Consider the following 23,862-nt stretch of genomic DNA (forward strand, 5'->3'; position numbering starts at 1 on the left):
CTTCAGAGTTCTAGTCAATGATTAGGATTAGGATCAATACCATGTAGGTAATCACATTATTTTCTGTTGAGATAACCAGTAACCAAACAGCTCAGAATGGGGGGGGGTTCTGAGCTTCAATCCTAAGACATTATTTCTTTGATTCCAGAATATGAAATTCTATAGGCCTTACATGGATTCCTCCCAGTTGAGGGCTGCCACCACTTTCCAGTTCTTTTCCCCTTGAAGTTAGGGTTGATGCTTATCCTTCAGCATCTACTGGGCTGAAGGGCTACATTTTACCTCAGATTCCCCAATTCCCCATAGAACTGCTGTAATAGTGGTACAGGTTCTATGCAATCCCAGACCTGAGCCAGCAATGCAAACTGTTCAGCCTCTCTGGAATTTAAACTCAGACTGGTGTGCTAGGAAGTACATATGATTCTCTTACCTTACTTTTCCTTGGCTGAAACCTCTGAAAATTTTTCAATCATCATTCCTTCTTGTCCAGCTGCAGTGCTTTTTGATATTTCTTTAGAAGTAGCAGCTGGATCAACTTAAAAAAAAAATCCTGAAAGAAAGCATTAGACAGTCAGAGAGGCTGCAGTGACATCCATCCATCCATCCATTCAGCCTGCCATCTGGTGTTATTTGGTGCTTGCTTTGTGCATGGCACAAGCCCAGGAAGGTCAGAAGAAATCTTTAGCTATGGTTCTCTACTCTGGAAGGTTAAAATCTAGTTAGGGGATATGAAACTGATGCTTGTAGTGAAGTTTCCCAAGGAGAAAACATTTATCTGGCCAAATACCTGGGATTCATTATTTTATATTAATAATCAGAGGAGCTTTTTTATTAACTGGAAGTTTTAGGCCACAGGCATACGCAGTTAGATCTCATTGATTAGCCTATTAGAAATGATCTATCCCTTGAGTTATTAGACCCCTAACTTAATCCAAGAAGAATAATTGAAGTCATTTGAAGGCAAAGTAAAATGATTAGGACTTGTCCTTCTTTAACGAAAAAGGATAAGGGAATATTTGCTGAAGTCTGTGAAATCATAAAGGAGATATACAAAACCAAAATAACATAATAATCGTATTACTACGTTTGCAACTATTGTATGCATTCCAAAACACAGTACTATTTCATTCTAGTCAAATAAAATTTACTAAATTCCCATATTTCTACATCGTTGTGTTTTAATTGATTAAAAATACTGTTTAGAACATTGTGATTGAAAACAGATCTATCTTAAGCAGTTTTCTCTTTTAAACAAAGTATGAGTATGTGTTTTACATATTTGCTTTTACTTAGAAAAAAAACCTTACTTAGAAAAATACAGCTTGGGTGTAGTACCATGTGGTGTAAACAGCTGAACTATTTTACTTTTTACTTTCCTATGAATGAGCCAGTATATATTTATTACTGGAGTTCCAGCTATAAAATTCAGGTAAGGGGTTTAAATATACCCTAGAGTATTATTTAAAAATAAATTTGTTTCTTTCAAATAGAATACCAACCTTGGTCTGTGACATTTGGGAGAGAAATTAAAATATTAAACTTTTATTGCCTAGTAAACTGAAAATAAAGTAAAGGTTAAATAAATACAAAGCAGAAAAATATATGTATACAAAATCACAACCTCTAAAAGGACAAACAGTCTACTGTTCTCTACTGTGGGAGCTTTATCATCACTAGTGAGTAATTCCACCTCTAGAGCAGAGCTAGCACTCAAAAATGTAAACAAGTATGTACTTTGTTTATGTAAAGAAATATGCAGCGTGGCTTATATTTCTTTATAGATATCAAACAGCTAAATGGATTGTTTCAAAGCACCAGCAGGGGCCAGCAAAGAGCTCTTAGAGTTTTTCAGAACAGAATTGGCATTGAGATATGTTTATTTGATGTGTTAAATCCTTTTTAGACTTCTTTACTTACCACAACACTCTCTTAAGTGAATGAATTGTGGAGATAGTGGAATAAAATATCTTGTGTGTTCAAACTGTATTGGGGTATAGTTTTCCTGTCTAATCTGCATATATATTTTTAAAGGAATGTTTGCTTAGGCTATTTCTTGGCAGAGTTTTGATAGTCAAAATATAAATGGCATCATTTAAAGACTGTTCTACTTGGATGGAAAAGGCCTTAAAATTACAGGAGAAAATGCTTGGTGACAGCTTCTCTTAAACTTTTTTTTTCTCAGACTTATGCTTGATTTTTGCAATAGTATTGCTAGGCTCGTTTTGTAGTTCTTAAGCTTTCACTTTTGTAACTAGTATTTTGGAAGCTAAAATATTTATCTATTTGATTTAATGCTAAAGTTTTAATTCTTCCAAAGTTTTGATATTTCCAAATTTATACAACTGTTTGAATTTACTCATTTTAAAAATTTAAGAGTTTATATTCCTTTCTACATTAACTAACTTGACTAGTTTCCTAGTATGGCTACTATTTGGAAATTCAACCTTTGATTTGATACTCAATTACATGGGGTTTCATTCCTACCAACTTCCTGTAATTCTATACCTATGGGTAAAAATATTAGTGGTCAAATTTTGCTGGAGAAAATATAGGCACTGTGATTCACATAGTTAAATGTTCATTTAGTAGAGCTGGAGTGAAAAAATACTGTTTCAACTTGAAATGCTAGAAGATTGTTGTTCTTGTGTTACTCATTCATGCAAATTGGAGAAGGTATAATTGAAACAAGGTTGGCTGTGTTTGAGTCAGTGTGCTGCAGCTGAGCTCAGCTTAAAGGTCGCTGGAAATCAAGTGCTTTGTAACAGAAGGCATTTTGACTACAAGCAATTCAAGACATTTTAGAAACGTCAGTCTCAGGAATGGGTCGTCTTTTTCTTTCTATAGTATCTGGTATCTACTGTTTTACCTAGGATAAAGACTACTACTTAATAGCTCTTTTAGGCACCACAAATGATTTTTTTTTCTGATGCAGTGCAGCTGCTTCTAGCCTTTCTGCGGACAGAGATCTTTGTTATGACTTTCAGACCTTAACATGTTTGGAAATGAGAACAAATGGCACAAAGCTTACGATTGCACTTTGCAGCCAGAAGAAGCAATACTTATCCTTTGTCAGAAACCTCCGGAGATGATTTGGGTAGCCATGTTCATATGTGCTTCAAAAGACCAACACGGATTTCAATGTCTAATGTTGTTCAAATGAAGCTGACTCCCAGACAGACTGCACTAGCTCCGTTAATAAAAGAAAACGTTAAGTCTCAGGAAAGATCATCTGTTCCTTCATCTGAAAATGTTAATAAAAAGAGCAGCTGTCTACAGATTTCACTACAGCCAACAAGGTACAGTGGATGTCTTCAGTCTAGCAGTGTCTTAGCTAATGATGATGATGCTTCATTTACTTGTGTCTTGAAGGACGGCATTTACAGCAGTGCTGTGGTTGATAATGAGCTGAATGCTGTGAATGATGGTAACCTTTTAAGCAGTTCTGCCATTTGTAGTGGTAGCCTTAGTAACTTTTCTACCAATGATAATGGATCTTACAGCAGCAACGGTAGTGATTGTGGGTCATGTGCAAGTATCACAAGTGGAGGTTCATACACTAACAGTGTCATCAGTGACAGTAGTGGTTTTACCTTTCCACCAAGTGATGGTACTTTTTTTGGTGGAAATTTATCTTCTGACAGCGCCTCCAATAGAAGTGTGCCAAACAGGAATACTACTCCATGTGAAATTTTTTCAAGAAGTACAAGTACGGTTCCCTTTGTCCAGGATGACTTGGAGCATGGAATAGAGATTATGAAATTGCCTGTGAGCAGGAACACAAAAATTCCACTAAAACGTTGCTCATCCTTAGTCATTTTTCCTACGAGTCCTTCAGATACTCCACCAACTTCTCCAAGTGCAAGTACTTTCCCGAGCAAAGGATCCTATCAAACTTCACACCAGTTTACTATTTCTCCTAGTGAAATTGCACATAACGAAGATGGTTCTAGTGCTAAGGGATTTCTTTCAACAGCTGTCAATGGAGTTCGCTTGTCTAAAACAATTTGTACTCCTGGAGAAGTAAGAGACATCCGGCCGCTTCACGTGAAGGGCTCATTGCAAAAGAAAATTGTTATTTCAAATAATAGTCCAAAACAGACTGTCTGTGAAAAGTCATCTGAAGGATATTCTTGTGTTTCAGTGCATTTCACCCAGCAGAAAGCAACTACATTGGACTGTGAAACAACAAATGGTGATTGTAAACCAGAGATGTCAGAAATTAAGCTTAATTCTGATTCAGAGTCTATTAAGCTCATGCATAGGACATCTGCATGTTTACCATCCTCCCAAAATGTAGATTATCAAATAAGTATCAGTGGAGAGTTGGGAAGACCAAATTCACAGATAAACAAAAACCATGCTATTTTACAAAGAAGTATTTCATTGGGAGGAACTTATCCAAATATTTCCTGCTTATCCAGCCTTAAGCACAATTGTTCTAAGGGGGGACCATCTCAATTACTCATAAAGTTTGCATCTGGAAATGAAAGTAAAGTTGATAATTTATCAAGAGACAGCAAAAGAGATTTCACAGATGAACTATCTAATTCTTGTAAGGTAAGTTTTCTTTGGTCTTGATAAATTAGAATAGCTTAATGAAATATTTGGTTAAAATTTATAACTTGACCTGTAAAGTATATAAAACTGCTCTTAGCTACGAGTATTTTGTAGTCATGAACTTTGTATTTGTAAATCTGAAGAACTCCCAATAATTTTGCACTACATTTGTCATTTTACCAATGTTCAAAAATCGTATTTTTTTAAAAAACTTTTCTAAGTAACTTAAGCCATGAAATGTTTCTTTAGCATGAAAACAAACTTAAGTAGCAGTCTATTTCATATTTTATCTTGCTATGTTTTTCCCTCAAATGGCATAGTATTTTAATGTATAATTCCATATTTTATTCCTTCTTTCAAAAGTGATTATTTAGTTTTCTCTCCTCCTCAATCATTGTGAAATAAAGTAAAATAAAAAACACTTATTTAAAATATTTTTAAAAAACATATAAAATGTTAAAATGTGAAGGTCTTATTAATGAATATAGAAGAAATATTTCTCTAAAACACATGTATTTATATGATCATTGATAAAAACTATTATGCTGCATGTTTAAAGCAGAGGAGAAATAAATGGCATTTACATTTGTATATACCCTTAACCACAGGAATTTTGTTTCCACCCTATTTTTCTTTAGCCATTTTAGAAGGTTAATACTGCCTTCTAAAATGTAACTCACTCTTTCAACAATATTGAATTCTAAGTTTTATATTTTTATAGAGAGGGGTCGGGGGGAATTTGTTTCAAATTGCTAGGCATTTCCCATAATTTTCTATTTACCTTATTAATTTGTTTTGACAATTTTGCTCTATTATATTAGTAACTTGACTCCAAAGAATCTTAGCCAAAACAATTCTTTGTATAATTTGGCCCTTCTGAAGTATTTAAAGTGTTATGAACTGGAATAGATTTTTTAAATTTCTGTATTTGGAAGGTCTTGCCAGATTCCAGGAAATCTTAAAAATTTTCTGACTAAACCAATTCTAGATGACAGTACATAAATAATTTGGGGGGAAAAAAACTTTACCTATTTATCTATGTTTATATGACACCCAATATCTGTATTAAAGGTTTAAAAAAACATAACCTCCTGGACAAATAGTTTTAGGTAAATAAAATGTTAAGTAATTGCCAGTTCATTTTTTCTCTTTTGAAAGCTGGTAAATATAATCACTTTTACCAATGCTCAAATGTTAATATAAGCAGCTACTTTCCTGAGGATGAAAAAAGATCAGATTTCAAATTTCAATCTATGTTTTAGAATTATTAATTCCATTTAGAAAATTTTTCTAAAATGAGCTGTTAAGAGATTATAATTTATTCAACTGTTTTCCCCACTAAAAGAAAGGAATAAAGTGATACTGTGAGGAAACATTAATAGTTTGCTAATTGAATTAATGCTACTCATACATTTATTTCACACTTAATGAAATAATTAATCTGAAAGGAATAATTAACCTAGAAATACTTGTAGAGATATCCTTTAAAGAGTTGATTTTGTGGTATTATACTTTGTTGTTGATGCTTTTGAAAAAGGGTATTTTAAATTTATTTTTTAATGAAATGCAAATTAAAGACCCTTTGCATTGCTAAAATACATTTTTATCGATTTTGTTTAAACTTAGGTAAGCAAATAAATATGTTTTTGTGACAACTAAATGCCTAGATTTGTGCACGTTTTATTTTTTCGTAGATTATTGAATTATAAAATAGTTCCGAAGTGTGCAGTTTGCTGGAGAGCTTTAAATTGTTCCTCTTTTTAATGTTTATTAAACAACTTCTTTTTATAAAAGTATTATAAACAATATAATGACAGTTCAATTTGTACTAGGTCTAAATTGATCTAATTGATAAGTAGTAAAGGGCTTGTTTTATGAAGAAGATACGAATGTTGCTTTTTCTAAACATAGCAGTGGCAACAATAATGGGGTTTTAGAAATAATCCTGTGTTTATCAATAATTATATATTAATCTAATTATAGTGGTATATTGTAACTCATTTATAAATAAACAGCTCCCAAAATATTTCCCATGACTCCAGTTAGTCTGGGTTAGTATTCTGATATGCTGAGTCTGGATTCACATTTAACAAGTTGATATTAGAGTAGCATTTAGTAATGTCAGCTATCTGTACCAAGCAGCCGTGAAATTAAATCACTACTTTGGTCAGAGACCCTGGTTTCTAAAGCACTGAGAGGTCTACACGTTCTTTTCTTATGTGTTTAGCCACCAGTCTCTAGCAAAATAATATTGAGTTTCTAGGTCTTTATAATCAACAGCTAGTTAATGACTAATTTTTAAAATCTAATGAGAACTTTTACCTGTATCTGGGACACAAGCTCTGTAAATCTAATGAGAACTTTTACCTGTATCTGGGACACAAGCTCTGTTCTGTGTTTACAACTTAGAATAAAGGTGGGACTTTGTAGTCTGCATGATAATGTTTATTTCAGGTATAGCAAAGAACATAACAATAACTGGCATATGTTTATTGTACATGCCTTTTGAAATACAGCATTACTTTTGTAAAGGCTATATAAGGAGTTATGATTTGAAAATTGATATTTAATGTTTTAATTTTGTGTGTACTATTTTGTTAGCTCCGTCAAGAAATAGCTTAAGGAGCTAAGGTTCTTATGTACTTACAAAAATTATTACTATTCACATTTCTAAAATCTGTAGTTAATTATTTTTTTTCCTCTCTATTGTTTTCAAATCTCCTAATGTTATGTTAAGATGCTCAGAGATTTCATTACCCTCTTATTTAATATACCTTAGCATTTTGCCTAAGCTTGTATTTGTCTTCCATTCTTCATTTACATGCATGTTTTTATTAGATACATTTTTTACATTGTTTCTTTTTGTTATAGAGATTTTTGTTTATTACCTGTTACTTAATCCTGGATAGGTAAATTGCTTAAGCCTAGTATAGGAGAACTTTTAAAAATTTGTCTCAATGATTTCAAAGCCTTTAACACTAATTTCAAGATTATACATTTCAATAATTTCCTTATTTAGTTGTTCTTCCTAAAATAAATGTTTTAAATATATTCCTATTTTAGTGTTCCATTATTTTCCCAGTCCTAATTTTATTAAATTTAGCAGAATATTTAGAGACATTTGGTTAAATATATTTTAAAGGGCACTCAATCTGTCCTATAAAAACCAATATAATTTATAAATGTTGACTCTAAAACTGATGCAACAATATTAATGACCAGTTTTAGAAATTTAATGAAAAATGTATACAAGGGTACTTCAGAAAACTTGTGGAAAAATAGAATTAAAAGGTAATATAAATCTTCCCATGAACTTCTAGAAGTACCCTCGTTTTCTTAGAATAGAGGAATATCAACTTCAGAGAGGTTCAGGGAGCTGAATTGTTTGCTTGGAAATACTTTGTATTATCTGTACATGTGTCTTGTTTAATTCATTCATCACATTTGAATGCCACATACTGTCCCAAGTACTGAGAATGAAAGATGAATAAAATACAGACTCTATTAGGGAGAGTGCCCATTCTAGTAGTAGGGACACACTGGTAAACAAAAATTTCAGTCTAATGCGTGTTGTGCTAAAATAGAGGTGTGTATAAGAAAGTGAGAAAGATACAACCGTATTTCTCTAGAGGAGAGGACCTGGGTGGTGAAGGAAGGCTTCACAGAGAAGGTGACATTCGAGCTGAGTCTTGATAGGTGAGTTGGAGTTGATCAGGCAGAAAAGTCAAGAAAGATGTTCTAGGGCAGGGCTTCTCACTTTCAGCACTATTAACATTTTGGGCTGGATACTTCTTTGTTGTGGGGGTCTGTCCTGTGCACTGTAGGATGTTTAGCAGCATATCTGGCCTCCACCCACTAGATGACTGTAACACCCCTCTTCCCCAGTGTGGCAACCAAAAAATGTCTTTGGACATTGCCAAATGTCCCCTAGGTAGAAAAATTGTCCCCTGTTGAGAATCAATGGCTTAGGCAGAAGCAGCAGCACATGCAAGGTTAGAGATGTGAAAGAATCGCACACTGTCAGTAGTTCAGTATGACTCAAGTGTAGGCTAGAGATGTGGGAGGAGATGATATTCCAGAGTGGGTTAGAGTCCCGTTAGACCTAGTATCTCACACTAAAGAGGAAGTAGTGTGTCTTCTGCTAATAGACAGTAGTTAGGCAATGGAAGTCTTTTTTCAGAGTTCTTTTAGAAGATAAATTTTCATGACACCATGGATTATAAGTGAATCAAGGTTTCCTTAACTTGGATGACTGGTGAACGTTGATGTCATGAACTAAGATAGGGAATTCAGGAGAAGGGGCCAGACTGGGAGGATGAAGAAGTCATCCACTGTTTTTCGGGTTTTTTTTTTTTTGGTCCTTTTTGAGACCGGCCGCACCGCGCTTAGCCAGTGAGCGCTGTGAGCGCACCGGTCATCCCTATATAGGATCTGAACCCGTGGCGGGAGCGCTGCAGCGCTCCCAGCGCAGCACTCTCCCGAGTGTGCCATGGGCTCGGCCCCATCCACTGTTATTTGTGTGCTGAGAGGCTGCCCTGGTAGTTCTGCTCCAGGAAAGCAGCTGGAGTTACAGGACCAGGGCTCAAGAGAGAAGTGAGAGCTATAAATGTAGATTGGGAGTGATGAGTATAGTTAAAGTCTCCGCTAAGGATAAATTCATCTGGGGAATGCATAAAGTGAGCTGGGAAGGTAGGATAAATCTGGATTCTGGGGACCACCAACTTTGGTGTGAGCTAGATAAAGAAAGAGCCACTAGAAAGAAGTCAGGAGAATACGATGGCATGGAGTCAAGGGAAGGAAGGAGGACAGCATATAATGCCACTAAAAGTTTAGGTATCCATTGGATGTGGCAGTTAGGAGGTCCTTGATGACTTTAGCAAGAGTAGGCTCAGGAGAATAGCAGGGTTAAAAGCTAGGTTGAGGAAAGAATGAAACAGGTAAGGAAGCAGGAACAGCTGGCATAGATTGCTAAGTATCATAAAATAAGCATGAGATAGCATAGGCAAGATATGTTTAATGATTGCTATGTAGAAGACACAGTATTAGATGGACATAATATGTACTTGACAAACTCCCTCCCTGCAAGGAGACTATAGTCTCTTTTCCAGGAGAGAGGGGTCGGGGGGGGGAAAGGCTGTAGTTCTCTTTTCTTTCACCATGTGACCATGGGCAGTGAAAACTGATAAGGACATTTGGCAATATCAGATAAAGGAAACACAATTAGAAGTGAAAACATGAGACTGCCTGTGAATATTCATGTTGGGGAAAATAGAATAGTTTGGTCAGGGCCCCCCCACCTTGGGTCCAGTTGGGTGTGGTTCAGCATCCTTTGTAAGCAAATAGGTGTGTGTGTGTGTGTCTGTGTGTCTGTGTGTATGTGTGTGTGTGTAGTTAGTGCGCATGCACTCCAATGTATCTTTTTTAGTTTTGTTGCTATTCTTGCACAGCCATGCTTTCCAACCTATGGCTCCAAGGACCTTTTGGCTGGTTACCTAGCTCATAAACCTGTGTGTAAGGGGTCTGTGACCCAGCCTGGCGTGTGAGGAGTCTGGGGACCCAGCCTGGCATGTGAAGGGTTTGTGACCCAGTCTGTGAATGGGCGTGAGGGGTCTGTGGGCTCCAGACCCAGCCCTAGCTCAGCAATTGGCCCAGTTGGTGCAGGATTACTGGCAGGTAAAAGAGCCCGACAACTGGCATGGTCACCTAGCTTTACAATTGGTGTCACAAACAGGATTAAGACCTACACAATTGGGGCTGTGAGGATTCCAGGCCTTAGCCTAGCCAGACAATTCATAACTCATTTTGGGAAGCATTATGCTAACTTTCTCAGTCTCCTCCCTACCACCAAAAGTAAGACAAAACAAAATAGAGCTTCCATGTGAAAACAAGTCAGAGTTTTAAGGCCTATTCCTAGAAACTACTTGGAGAACAGGCAACTCTGTCTCTGTCACTGGCTTCTTCCAGGATATGGAGCCCATCATGTGCTACCTGTCATAAGGCCTTACCCCTTCTGGATCCCCTCTCCCTTTACATTATGAGTGACGGGAGCAACATAGACCAGAAGAAGCCAGGACTAGGAGGCTGTACAGGCAGAAGGGTCTTGGCATGGCAGAGTCTCCAGGTGTGTCCAGGCATTGTGTTGAGGCCAGGAAGGTGGTTACCAGAAGGAGCAAATGAGTATTGTGAAAGGGAACCAACTGTCTTGTCAGCATATCCAGGAAATATCTGAAGTATTGCTCAAGCGTCTGGTTCACTGTTCTCTGTTTTCCTGTGTAACGGAAGACCATGGTCAGATGAAGACAGACACTCAGAGAAGCCGGAAAAATTTTAAAACAGGGTGAGCAGATTTGTCCCAGTTCTGTGAGATGTTTTGGGGTAGGCTCTCAACATGGGAGTAGCTGTTGAAAAGTAGTTTTACCTTTGCTGAGACTTAACCAAACTGTGAGATATAACCAGAGCAGCAGAACTGAGCACTTGAAAGCACTTGGAAGCTAGCACGTCTGTGTACCTTGTAGCTCAATTCATGGGCTAGTTACAACAAAGAACACCTCGAACAAGTGAATCCATGACATTTCTAGTTAGGCCTTGGAATATCTGTGGGGGAAAGAAAGGATCAGGCCTTCTGTTGCCTTAGAGGTATTACAAAACCATAACACTGAGAAACAATTTGGTTTGCTCTAATAGAAAAGTATATTTCCAAGCAAAAAGAAATTTACATCAAGGATATGGATAGTACAGTGGACAATGTCTTTAAGTTCAGTTGTTCATAAAGTACAGAAACATTCTTTAGAGATTTTTATCTTTTGTCCCCCTTAGAAAAGCTGAGTGTAACATTCTATGATATGCTAAAATAATATTATCCAGGATTACTTCCTTTTTTTCCTTTTCTTTCTCTCTCAAATTTTTGTTTGTAGGCTGCCTTCTAATGCTTTATTAAGGATGGCAATTGGAGACTAGCTTATTACCATGTCAGTTGGACCAGTGATTTTCAAATTTTCTTGTGCATGTAAATAATATGGAGATCTTGTTAAAATGCAGATTCTGGTTCAGTAGGCCTGGGGTGGGGCCTGAGGTTTCTGTATTTCCAACTGTCTACGAGATCTTACCAATGCTAATTCCCAGACACATTTTGAGAAGCAAAGCTTAAGAGCATTCTTTTATAAGAATAGTAATACAGTTCATAGTTGAAGTGTCCAATGATTCCCTGAAATGCCATTGTAATGAATAATTGATTAAAAACATATCCATATACTTCAGATACCAGGTGTATATACAGCAAAATTGAAATTTTTATTGTGAAAAATAAGAAACTTCTCTTGCTATTGGTTAATAGAGAGCTCTCCAACCTTTACATAAAGGAGAGCCATAGATATACCTGTGGCCAGGGCCAAAATAATTTACCAAGAGTTTTAAATTCACTTATGCATTTAGAGTAGTATTTCATTGAAACCATGTAATAAAGAAGAAATTGTTTGAACTAAGAAAAATTTAAGAGCAAGTTTGCCTACTTGCCTTATAAAAGAACTTTAGTATGACTCTTGTAGAATTCTGACTTTTAAAATTTCCAGGATTACATTTTAGTTTCATTTAAGAACTTGAAAATATTGGTCTACAAGGCATGCAGTTCTGCTTAAAGAAATCTCTTGAATTCATTATAGCTATAATTCTGGTTTGTGTTATTTTAAAACTGTTGCCTACATTAATTTTTTCCCTCTCAGCATGAGATTTGAAAAATACACAATTGAAATGTTATGTTTTTCTGGACTATTCAGGCAACATCTTGTGTCTTCTTTGTGAACATTTTCAGCCTTTTTAAGGTACTTTCCTCTAGCAATGCCAATTAGGATACTACTAAAAATGTTTCAGTATTACATTGCCTTATGTAATGAATTGAAACACCATATATATAATCAGTGCTTAGTTATGAGCTGTCCTTTTGAAAGCTTATAAGGAGAAAATTTAAAGATTATTTATATATAATTTGATAATGCTACTTAAAATGATATATTACTTCTCAATTATAAATCAGTATTTGAAAATCTTGGGAACTGTTGTTCCATTGGAGCATTTTAAGAAATCTTGTTGGCTGAGTTTTTCTAGTCTTGGGGGATGCTTATGGCTTAGCCTAATTTCAGGGAGCCTCATAAGGTATCAAACATTTCAGGTAAAGAATGAGAAAAAAGAAGCATTTCAAGAAAAACAGTGAAGATGAGGATATAGAAATAGATAGGCAGGCAAATGTAAATACTCTGGAATTGATCAGAGAAGGATTCTAGAGAAGGGATTAAACAAATGGGTGATCTTTTCTGGGTTCTAATTTACTGGAATATAATCCCCTAAATCAGGGACTTTTTATTATCTTGTTCACTGCTAGGTCCCCAATACCTAGAACAGTGCCCAGCTCAAAAGAGATAGCTCGATAAATATTTATTAATGAATAAAGCCAGGGACCTTTTGGAATGGTAGAGAGATGGACTGCAGAATTCTCATAGGTAAGGGTGACCAGACGGCCATGCACAAACAGATAACCAAACTAGGATATTTAAGTGATGACTGTAATGATGAGTAGGAACTATTTAATGTTTCATCCTTTGCGTGGAAGAGTGGCACTCTTAAATGAATACCTTGCCCCGGGGTGGATGCCAATGGAATATTATGATCGTGACTCAAGGATTAGTTTCCGCAGTGGAGTCTGATTCATAGCCTACATATTCCACTAACTGGCCCCGTAGAACTTTGTGTCTGGATAGAGGCTCAGATCAAGTTTTCTTAAGATTGAATGGGGAAAGACTTTTAAGGGTATTTAAACAAAGAGCTGGGATTCTTAGAGTAGTTCCTGGAGTCTCAAGTAACTGTTTTAGATAAGAATGACTTTTGATTGTGTGCCAAGGCTGAAAGACTGAACCCTCTTACAGAGTCACAGAGCTTAATGGAAATTCAAGTCATCTTCAAAGAAAATGAGTTTAACAAGCATTTATCAGAAATAGAATATGTGCCTGCCATAAGTGGCAAATATTATTCCTGGATATGAAGAGTTTATAAGCAAGATGAGGAGACAGAGAATAATAAACAATAATATCCATGTACCTGCTTAGGCAGATGAACACCTAAACTCCATGATCTGTGATTGCTTGTATAATTTGTAATTAATTTCAATAAGGTAACACATGTATCTGTTTTTAAAGTCAGATGTTATTTATTTGAAGATTTTCTTCTTTTCCCTGTGTTCTCTCTTGCTAGAATTCTTACTAGACAAAGTTTGGATTCTTGGACTGTTCTTATAATTTTCTTTTCTCTCCTGTTTTCTGTTTCTTCACCTCCTAATTGTACTTCTGGAAGATTTTCACCAAGTTTCTCCTTCTCCTTAATTTTAAAATTTTGGTTATATTGAATTTCTAAAGTTCTTTCTTATTTTCTGATAATTTCCTATTCCTAACATCCTGTTTGTTTTATAAATACAAAGGTACTTCAAAAAGTTAATGAAAAGATTTGTATTATGTTTTAATCCTATTTTCCATGAATTTTTTCAAGCACCCTCATCCATTTCTTATTTCTCTGAGAATATTTCAGTTCAAGTTTCGTTTTGTTTTTAAGTTTTGTTCTGGGTCCTACATTGTCTCTGTTTCCGGTTGGTCCCTTTGCTATTGTTATTGTTGTTTATTTCCCTATGTTTTTGGACATTTTCTTCCAGTTGTCTATTGCTCATATTTGAGAGTGAGTCACTGTGAAGTTGTCTCTAGGTTCTATAGTTATGTGGGGCTTTTCAGCTTGTGGGCTTCACTGTTGGGAGACCTCCACTGTCAGTATCTGGAGGTCTTTTCTCTGAGGTCAGTTTGATTCCCTAGAGCAGAAACTTGCCATGATTGCCCAGTTATATTTGATAGCCGTTGTTCATGATAAACTAGGAATGAAGGTGATTTCTTTCTATAGGTTCTGCATCTGAGTTAATTCAGGATAAACCATATCTTAAAAGTGATATTTACTTACCAAATTCTTAAGGCCCTGATGATTTAATTAATTTACAGGAAATGAGATGCCCGATTTCCGTACCTGTTTCAGACATACCTTGTGTATATTCTAGAAGTATATATACTCGTAGAAAGACTAAATTAATCATTTTAAGATAGACATGTGGTCTTTTTAAGATATTTCTCTCGGGCCGGCCCAGTGGCGCACTGGAGAGTGCACCACTTGGGAGTGCGGCGGCACTCCCGCCGAGGGTTCAGATCCCATGTGGAGACCGGTTCCCACTCACTGGCTGAGCGCGGTGCGGGCGCAACACCGAGGGTTGCGATCCCATTGCCAGTCCCCAGTACGGGCGTGGCACTGAGGGTTGCGATCCCGTTACCGGTCAGTAAAAAAAAAAAAGATATTTCTCAACCTTTTGCATACTTGGCAATACATTTAAGTGTAAATATGCATGCCGGTCACTCAGAGGAAGAGAGTCAACCTATTAAAAGCGTTTGGGAATTGAACAAGGAGGAAGAGGAGACCATAGTGGCCTCCTAATGGAGTTTGATTTTGGATGCTCACTGTCACTAGGACTTGAAATCTCAACTGTGATATTTAACTAGGAGAAAAATCTTGGTATATTCTTTTTTAAAGTCTTAGCCCTGTATTTGTAAAAGTTTAAAGCAGCTAACATATGCCATATTTGAAAAAGTTCTCTGAGATGGTGATTATCTCCACATTAGAAATAAGGGAACAAGCTCAGAAAAGTTAAAATTACTTACTCTAGATCAGAAATCTAGTAAATCTCTTGTTTGAACCCAAACTCAGATCTATTATGTACTCTAAAGCACCTTTTTACTCTACCACTAGCCAAAAGGACTTACATTATGCAGTAGGAGAACCTTACAGGATAAAGCTACTTGGAGAAGATTGTTTTGGTAAAAATAGCATCAGAGAGAAAAAAAAAAGTTATCTGAAGGAAACACTCCATTTGGGCTGACTACAATCTGATGAATAACTTTTACACTCTGAAGAACATATAGTCCAGATCAAGTCCTTTATTATTGCCATTGTTGAGTGAAAATTAAGTTTGGGATTATTATTTCACACATTACTAAAGAACCAGTTTCTCTTTCAAATATTGTTTTTTCTTCTCTTGTGACCCAAGATTTATAATTTGTTCTTTCTGATTACTTTTATTAACCAAATAACACATACTGTGTGTTCTACCTCCTCTATAGCACTGTTTATGAATTTCATCCTCATCCTCATTTTTTTCTCTTCAATAACTATTATAAACTACCTACATCATTATAGACTACCTATTCTCTTTTTTTCAAATATTTTAAAACTTTATTATGGACAACTTCAAAAACACAGAAGAGTAGAAATGCAGTGAACTCCCATGTGTGCTTCACCCAGTTTCAAAAAATGTCAACATTTTGTCAATCATTTCATCTACCTCCCCACCTTTGTTTTATCTGGAATCTTTTTTAAGAAAATAAATCTCATGCATCATATTTTATCCATAAGCACTTCAAGATGCATCTGTGATAGATAGGGACCTTATACATACATAAAACCACCATGCAATTATCAAACTTAAAATTATCGGTATCACTGTAAACCATTTTGACTGGATCTACACTAAGTGATCTAGGTCATTTTAGTATTGACAAAGTTCAAGATGGGTACATCTCTTTGACTTGTGTCTATCTAATTCTTCATCTATTTTATGTTCACTTTTTCACTGAGCATGTCAATTATTTACCGTAATATTTTATTTAATCAGATAAATGTTGATAATGTGTTTGTTACCAATATAATTGAGGGTTTTTGAAACCAAAAACTAATGGGTTAGAGTTCAGACTTGGAATTTATCACCTAACTACATCTTATACTAGCCTTAATCACCACACTGCATTTTAGGGTTTAAACATATGGGATACCTACCTTCCTCATTCCTGGGCAGAGATGAAAGTATACTTCGTGTTGAAGTAGCTCTAGCATTTCCTGTTATAACTTCTATGAATCTTAATTTTCATGTTTATGAAATATGAAATCTATGAAACTTTGCCAAGTTGACTCAAGGGCTGGAAATTTTATACCTGTTTGGCAAATACTTGATGCTCAATAAAAAAATAGCTATTATTATCTACCTTATAACATTGTTGTGACAGTATCTGAGGGCACATTGTAAATTGTAAAGTGCTGTGATATGTAGCACATGATAATAATAATTGTTTTAAATATGTACAAATAGAATCATATATGCAATTAAGAATCCAAGTAATAGGAAATACATAAAAAAGAACACATTATTAAAGAGTAGTGCAAAAATATACATAGACTACAAATCTGGGGAAGTTTAGAGTTTCATAAAACTCTAAAGCAAAGAGCAAGGTATATTTTCAAAGGAATACAGGTTTTCTAAAGCCATATTAAAAATTAAACCACAATTCTTTTTACTTATATGCACAAATTTAGATTATATATGCATTCTGGGGGACAAAACCATGTTAAGACTAGATGTACTAAAGGAGGACAGAAATAAAGAAGAATTACACAGCAAGTTAACAGAAGGAGATAATTAGCAGCTGGAAAGTCCTATGTGTGGGGCCACAAGCCCCACATAGAATATGCAATAATTGTTAGTTCTAAAGAAGGTAACCCTTTTTTTTTCAATCCTTCATTGAAAATGTTGACTCATGGAAATGCTGTATCTTACTGGTCTTATGTCATTTATAGTCAGCTTCTAGCCATAAAATGACAGTTTGTACACTAAAGAATTTTAGATTTCTCAATAAATAAGATGCCAGTTTCACTAACAGCATTGTTTTCCTTTAAATGAGTGTATTATATTTGATGACATTAAAATAAACATCTTATTTTGAAAAACCACTATTATAACTTGATTTTTATTTTATTGAGCATTAGGAATCAAGTCATCTTCGAGCTGTTATCTATATTTTTTGTTTCATGTTTTTAACAAAGGGTAAGGTTTACGAAAGGAAACATATCCTAGTGTGCCCATTTAACTTTATATTAAAATGTTTAGTTGGCAGTTATTGATAGGGTAAAAAGCAAAGTAATTCAGCTATTATAATTTTACATTTTTATAGTCACTCTTTTTAGGACATACATAAATACTCAATTTTATATCATTCATATAAGCGACTCAATTTTATTGGTCTGTGGGGTTCCTAAAAAGCCTTCTTATAGCCATTCTTCCCTTTACTGAAATTAATTATGTATTTGGCTCTTAGGATTTGTTTTTAACCATCTAAAGCTAATTTGGATATTACCCTGGAGTATCATTTGTAAATTTTACCAGACAAATGGTAAAACTGCTGAAATATATTATACTGACACCGTGTTATTATTGAAGCAGCTAGTCAAATCTGTTTATTTGCTACATATAATCTGTTTTCCCAAGTTATGCCAACCTGCTGGTATCAGTGGAAACAAAATAACAATTATAACCCAAGTTTCATTAACTTAGCCCTTTTCTTCTGCTTACAAAAGAACACAAGCAGTTGTCAAGTGCTCTTCAGTGTTTCCGGGGTTGGCTCCCATACACTCTTGAACAAATCCAGTCCTGACAAGCATTGCTGCTGTTTCCTAGCAGATGCGGTACATGCCCTTGTCCCTTATGGATACTGCTGTGTCTCACTGTATCCTTCTTTCCTTAGGATGAATTCTTTCCCAGACACATCCTTAAAAAGCTTATCTCAACCCTTCCTTAAGTGTGATGAGCCAACCTAGTTTAAAAAAAAAAAAAAGTGGGGTCATGATTCTGAATACAGTATGATAGGGGATCCGTCAGCCCTGGGGACATGTCTGAATCCTAGAGATAGCAAGAACTAGAAACAAAATCTTAAAACCAGAAGGTACTGTTTTACTAAAAAATTTCCTGGAATGCTTCTGTCTAATATAGTAGCCAGTAGCCTCATGTGGCTCTTGAGATTTAAATTAATTTAAATTAAATCAAATTTAAAATTCAGTACCCCATTTGCACTAGACACACTTCAGTGGCTCACTAGTCACACATGATTAGTGCCTCCTGTATTGGACAGCGCTGATATAGAACATTTTTATTACTGCAGAAAATTCTGCTGGACAGGGTTCCTCTAGAACATGAGGTTTCAAGCTACAAGGCATTGATCCCCAGTAACTCTGACAGTGCTCCAGTACATTGAGCAAGGCACCCAAAGCTACAATACTTGGTGATTATGACTGCAGGAGTAGAGCCACATCCCAATGGCCTTGTTTTTGTCATTGGTACCTGCCTTGCTGTTAGAGCAAGAAAACGTTGGTTTTAAAGGGATCCATTTATTTCTTTTCTTAAACAACAGTAACCCATATCTTTTTTTTTTTCTTCCTGTTTTCATTGATACAGTATATTCTTCAATAAAAATTACATGAGTTTTCAACCCTGGGAGAAATTTTTAAAGTTATTTACAGATCAGCTAAACTTACGTTTGATCAGATAATGAGGTAATCAATTTCTTTTTTTTTTTTTTTTAAAGATGACCGGTAAGGGGATCTCAACCCTTGGCCTGGTGTTGTCAGCATCACGCTCAGCCAGTTAGCTAACTGGACATCCCTATATGGGATCCAAACCCATGGCCTTGGTGTTATCAGCACCACACTCTCCCAAGTGAGCCACGGGCCGGCCCTGAGGCAATCAAATTCTATGAATAATTCACTTCTACTTCAGAATTTTTTTTAAAAATTGAGAAATGATTATTTGTTTCATAAAGTAAAACTTGTTAGAGAAAACATTTTAATCTACCACTACATAAAATAGTCTTGTACTAAGATTTACTGGAAAAAGAGAGAAAAAATAAGAAAAACTAGTTTGGGAATCATTTGATAATTATTTTATTTGTTGTTTAGAAATATTCTTCAGCCATTCATACAGTCTTTACACACACTTCTCACAATGTGTTCACTGTACAAGAATAAACCTTTGAATGTTTTCACTGATCAGTGTGCATTTGTGCTTAATATTATCTGATGATGATAAGGGAATATACAATTGAAAATCCAAGAAACAGATTTTGCTTTTTTACTCTTTTGTTGTGAAACACAAAAGAGTAGAAGACGTCATCTCATCTTTTGATGGGGCAGTCTAGGCAAGAAAGACAAAGAATATACATAAAATGGTTTGAAATTATTAAAGGATCAAAGTTGAAGTGATTGTAGCTTCAAGGCTGCTTGCCCATGAATCAAGGAAATTTGCAAGAGGATCACTTCATTAAAGTCTACAGTCTAAAAACATTGATAAATCTTAAAATATTAACAGTGTTTTCCAGACCCAGTAATGCTAGCTATTTAATACATGGAAGAAACATATTTAGTATGAAGTTCAGTAGTTTAAAAATTTCAGATTCAGTTACCTTTAAGGGTTATTATAACTGGAATCTGGAGCAATAAATCTAACAATTAACCTAATGAGCTAAATAATGACTTTCTACTATGTGCAATGCATTGCTAGACCTTGTACCGTATGGAAAAACTTAGAAATTATTTTTAAAATTCCTTTACACATTTAAACTTTTTTAGGTTATATTTAAACTATCAAATGGGATAGTTTTATCTGAATCTAAGTCCACTTGAGTTGTGGATTTCATCTCTCACAGGTGTACTTTTTTAATTTGGGGAGATCAGGGCTATAATCTCATGGGACTTCAGTTATAGAGATTCATGTAAAATATTCTAATCTGTCAGACTTTACTAACCGCAGATTCCAAGTGGTAGATTCCATGTGCCAAGGATGGGAGTGTGACTCATCACCACTAGAGGGCAGGAAAAGTCAGGAACAGATGGGAAAGGCTGGGGACGAGTGTAGGGAAAAGCTTGGACCACCCCTTCATAGGGAAGACAACTTCCCACAACTTGAAGAAAACACAGTTTAGTCCCTGGGGCAGGAAAGCCAGTAAATGATCCAGGAGCATAAGCCATAGTCAAAGCAGTAGGAAACATGGGCAGGGAATCAATAAACTAGTCTGGAGCCCAAACATTACCAGGTTATCTCACATTGGTGGCAGAAAGCTAAGTTCAAGGCCAGGTCACATTACAGGGAGTTGAACAGTCATTTAACCCTCATGATTATTGCTCTTACTCTGTTGAACATACCGACTCTTTTGAAATGGGCGAGTAGGACTTAACAGAATCTAGTGCCTGAAAATTCAAGGGAAATCCAATACCATCTTCTTTTGAGATTGTAGCATTTTCTGTTACAGTCATTGATTTGGTTACATAATGCTAGAATAATCACTATTTTATTTCTGGTTTACAGTCTAGTTGGAGTGGAAGAGAATATATTATAGATGTTAAAACAGATACAAGGTGAAATAGAATTACAGAGAAAGAAATTAGCAATTTACTCTCATTAAGAAAATTTTCATTAAAATGGCATTGAGCTGGGCATTTAAGTATATTGGATTTACTTTCCAGGAAGGGCACAAAGTGAGTTTGAAAGGGCAAAATATAGGATTTTTTCAGCTATGATGGAGGGATTTAGGTTAATAGATAAGGCTACACGGTAGATTGGAAAAACAAATGTAAAGGGCCTAGAATCCCAGGCTAAGGAATTAAAAATTTTTCCTCTGGACCAGTATTTTTGAAATGTGTTCACCAGTCTGTAAGATACCTCGTATAAAACCTATCTCATTGACAAGTAAGTTTGTATAATGCCACATGCTATATATTTCTGGGAGTATCACAATGCACAGTAGTAAGTATAAGTTCCTAAAGTCCGGCAGGAAATAAACTTTTGAACTTGGTTTAACCACATGTATCCTAATTACATGACCACCTTTAAATGCAACACTCATTTACCTTCAGCTATTTTCAATCATTGTTTACTCTTTCTGGTTTTCTCCAAGAATTGAATCAGAGATGTTCTTGGTTCTCAAGGTGTATTGCTGGAGCAGCTGCATTAGTATCACCTGAGAACTTTTGAGAACTGCAAATTCTCAGGCCCAACTCCAGACACACTGAATCAGAAATTCTGGCAGTGGGGCCCAGTGATCTGTCTTTAAAATGCATTCCAGGTGATTTTCACACACACTGACATTTGAGAACCATGTGAATGGACTAACAACCTGAATCTTAAAACTGTAGATTAGATTGGGAACAGAAGCCTTGAGGCTACTTTCCTCAGCTGTCACAGCCATCCTGTTTTCATTTTTAAAGTGATGATTTTCATTTTATCCATTTTAAAGTTCATCTTCTCACACTTACTTGTCTTTAAATCAAATATCTGAGGTTTTACACAGCTTCACTCCTGGGTTTATTACAATTAAAGTCACTATATCTTTTTCAACAGTAGTAGCCATCTGCTTAGTTTTTCATTTAAGCTACAGAGATAATTTCCCAGAGAATATTAGCTTCCATCTCTTAAAAAGTTTACCTTTTCTTTTCCCTAGTAGCTTGGCAGACATTCCTAGAATGAAAAAAAGTAATATTATATGTATTAGAGCTCAGAAGTGTGAATCTCTGTGACTATTTTCAATCAAGAATAAATACTTCTCTTTCTGAAAGGAAGAGCCTTATCCTTTCTAGTAGTTATCCAGCTGTGGGTATTTCCTGGTTAAAATATAACTTTATACATTTAGTCCTCTTGTTATTTTCCTTTGTTTAGAAATATAAATTTGAAGCAATGGGATGAGCCCCTCCCTTTTTAGAGATGGGAGGAAAGTTGAAATAAATGCACAATGTTTTTCTCACCTTTTGTAGTCACCTAGTTTAGGGCCAAACAATATAAATCACTTCTGAAAGTACATTAGATATATTAAATTTTAACTCTGAAAAATAATTATGAAATCTTATTTTTATTTGATACAGCACAACCTCTGATTCCTATTATTCCTTGTCTGCTTTAAATTTCTTCTTTTATGTAGCATATTAAAAATTAGTTTATATTTTAAAATTCTCATAGTAAATTTCAAATGAAACTTTAAAGCATATAAAGATAAACTTGTCAAAGTAAATCATCTATTTTCACAAGTCTTTGATGATTAGTAAGTGGAGAACTCCAAAGAAACTGAAATCAGAGAATTTGATTTGGAGAGTGGTTTCTACCCCACTCCCATCTATTAGGTAAAAATCCCTATGAAGATGGAGAGTTGTTAAGGGCTGTAGAATCCGTGTACCCAAATTTTCAAGTATTGTGAATCTGTTGTCAAAGTACAAAGTACAGTTTGTGTCTTATAATCAAATCTCCCAGTTAGGCTGTGGACTGAGCGAGTCACAAGCTTGGGACCTGAATGTTCGCTTTAAGCAAAGCCACCCAGTTTCCATAGCACCGTGATTTTATAGCACAGATAGGATTAAACTATTTGTTTTGCTAATGCCATTTTCCCCTTGACATATTAAAAAAATTGAATCAATAAATCTTGAGCTTCTAGAAAAATGTTTGAGCAGGTCATAATATAGAGCAAGTCAATAGACAAGTAGGAAAGTAGAAGCTACACAAATGCAATTTTATTTAATAAGATCGGCTTACCTTAGAAAACAGTTAAGTTAAATTTACAGTGGTTTCATAATCCTTTTTTCTGTTTATAATATCTAGTATGTAGTATAAATCCATGTAGTATGGAATTAAGGAGAAAGGATGTTTATTTAAAATAATAGTTTTTATAAAAGTCTGCAAGCAGGAAATATATGGTTTCTTATTTTAAACATACTATAAATGGTCTGTTCGTATAATTTCTGCTTTTTTAAAAGAGTTTCACCTGTACAAATATGCTCTGTGTCAAAATACTGACTTTTCGTACATCCCAATCAAGAAAACACTCAACCTGTTAATTTATAAATACTAGAATGGAAGTTTAAACTCTGCCTTAAACAAAGAAGTTTTTAGATAATTTCACTTTTAGTGTCTCAGCTTCAGAGTTTTTAACTCTACTCTGGTCTTTCATGATCTCTGAAATATCTCTTGATCTCTTAGCTTAATTTAAATAATATGATTAACAGTGGCTTGAACTTTTTTATGGCTGTAAGTTTATCCAATTTCTTTTTTACTGCCTACTTCAATTCTTTTTTTTTTTAGCATTATATGATCTATACAGAGGAATCATGACATTTACACATACAGAATGTGAATATAGCTGTGTGAAAACAGTAGTTATTAGCATTGATTAAGGTATTAATACAAATGTAAGCATCTTGATCATGAATCTTTGATCTTCATCTTATTTTTGAAAAAGGTAACTTAAACTTATATGTACTTTTTACTCACTCAGAAAACCACTTCCTTCTATAACATTCAATCAGTCATTGAGATCTGTTTCTATTTCAGATTAGTTTACCATAGTCTTTGTTATTACACAAAATAAAAATTAT

General features: G+C 35.1%; 1 protein-coding gene across 5 annotated transcripts in view; it reads left to right on the forward strand.

The window, feature by feature from the left end:
• Positions 1-23,862, forward strand: part of NEDD4 (neural precursor cell expressed, developmentally down-regulated 4, E3 ubiquitin protein ligase) — a 100,169-nt gene that overhangs the window by 25,928 nt on the left and 50,379 nt on the right. For 4 of the 5 annotated variants that reach the window (XM_008584176.1, XM_008584178.1, XM_008584177.1 and 1 more), the window contains exon 1: positions 3,013-4,557. The exons of the other annotated variant lie outside the window; for it this stretch is intronic. In XM_008584176.1, coding sequence (XP_008582398.1) covers positions 3,013-4,557 — 1,545 coding nt within the window. Of the gene's footprint in view, positions 1-3,012; positions 4,558-23,862 lie in introns of those variants that run through there. 5 annotated transcript variants of the gene reach the window in all.

The sequence above is a fragment of the Galeopterus variegatus genome, unplaced genomic scaffold (assembly GCF_000696425.1).
Source record: "Galeopterus variegatus unplaced genomic scaffold, G_variegatus-3.0.2 Scaffold3167, whole genome shotgun sequence".
Lineage (NCBI taxonomy): Eukaryota > Metazoa > Chordata > Mammalia > Dermoptera > Cynocephalidae > Galeopterus > Galeopterus variegatus.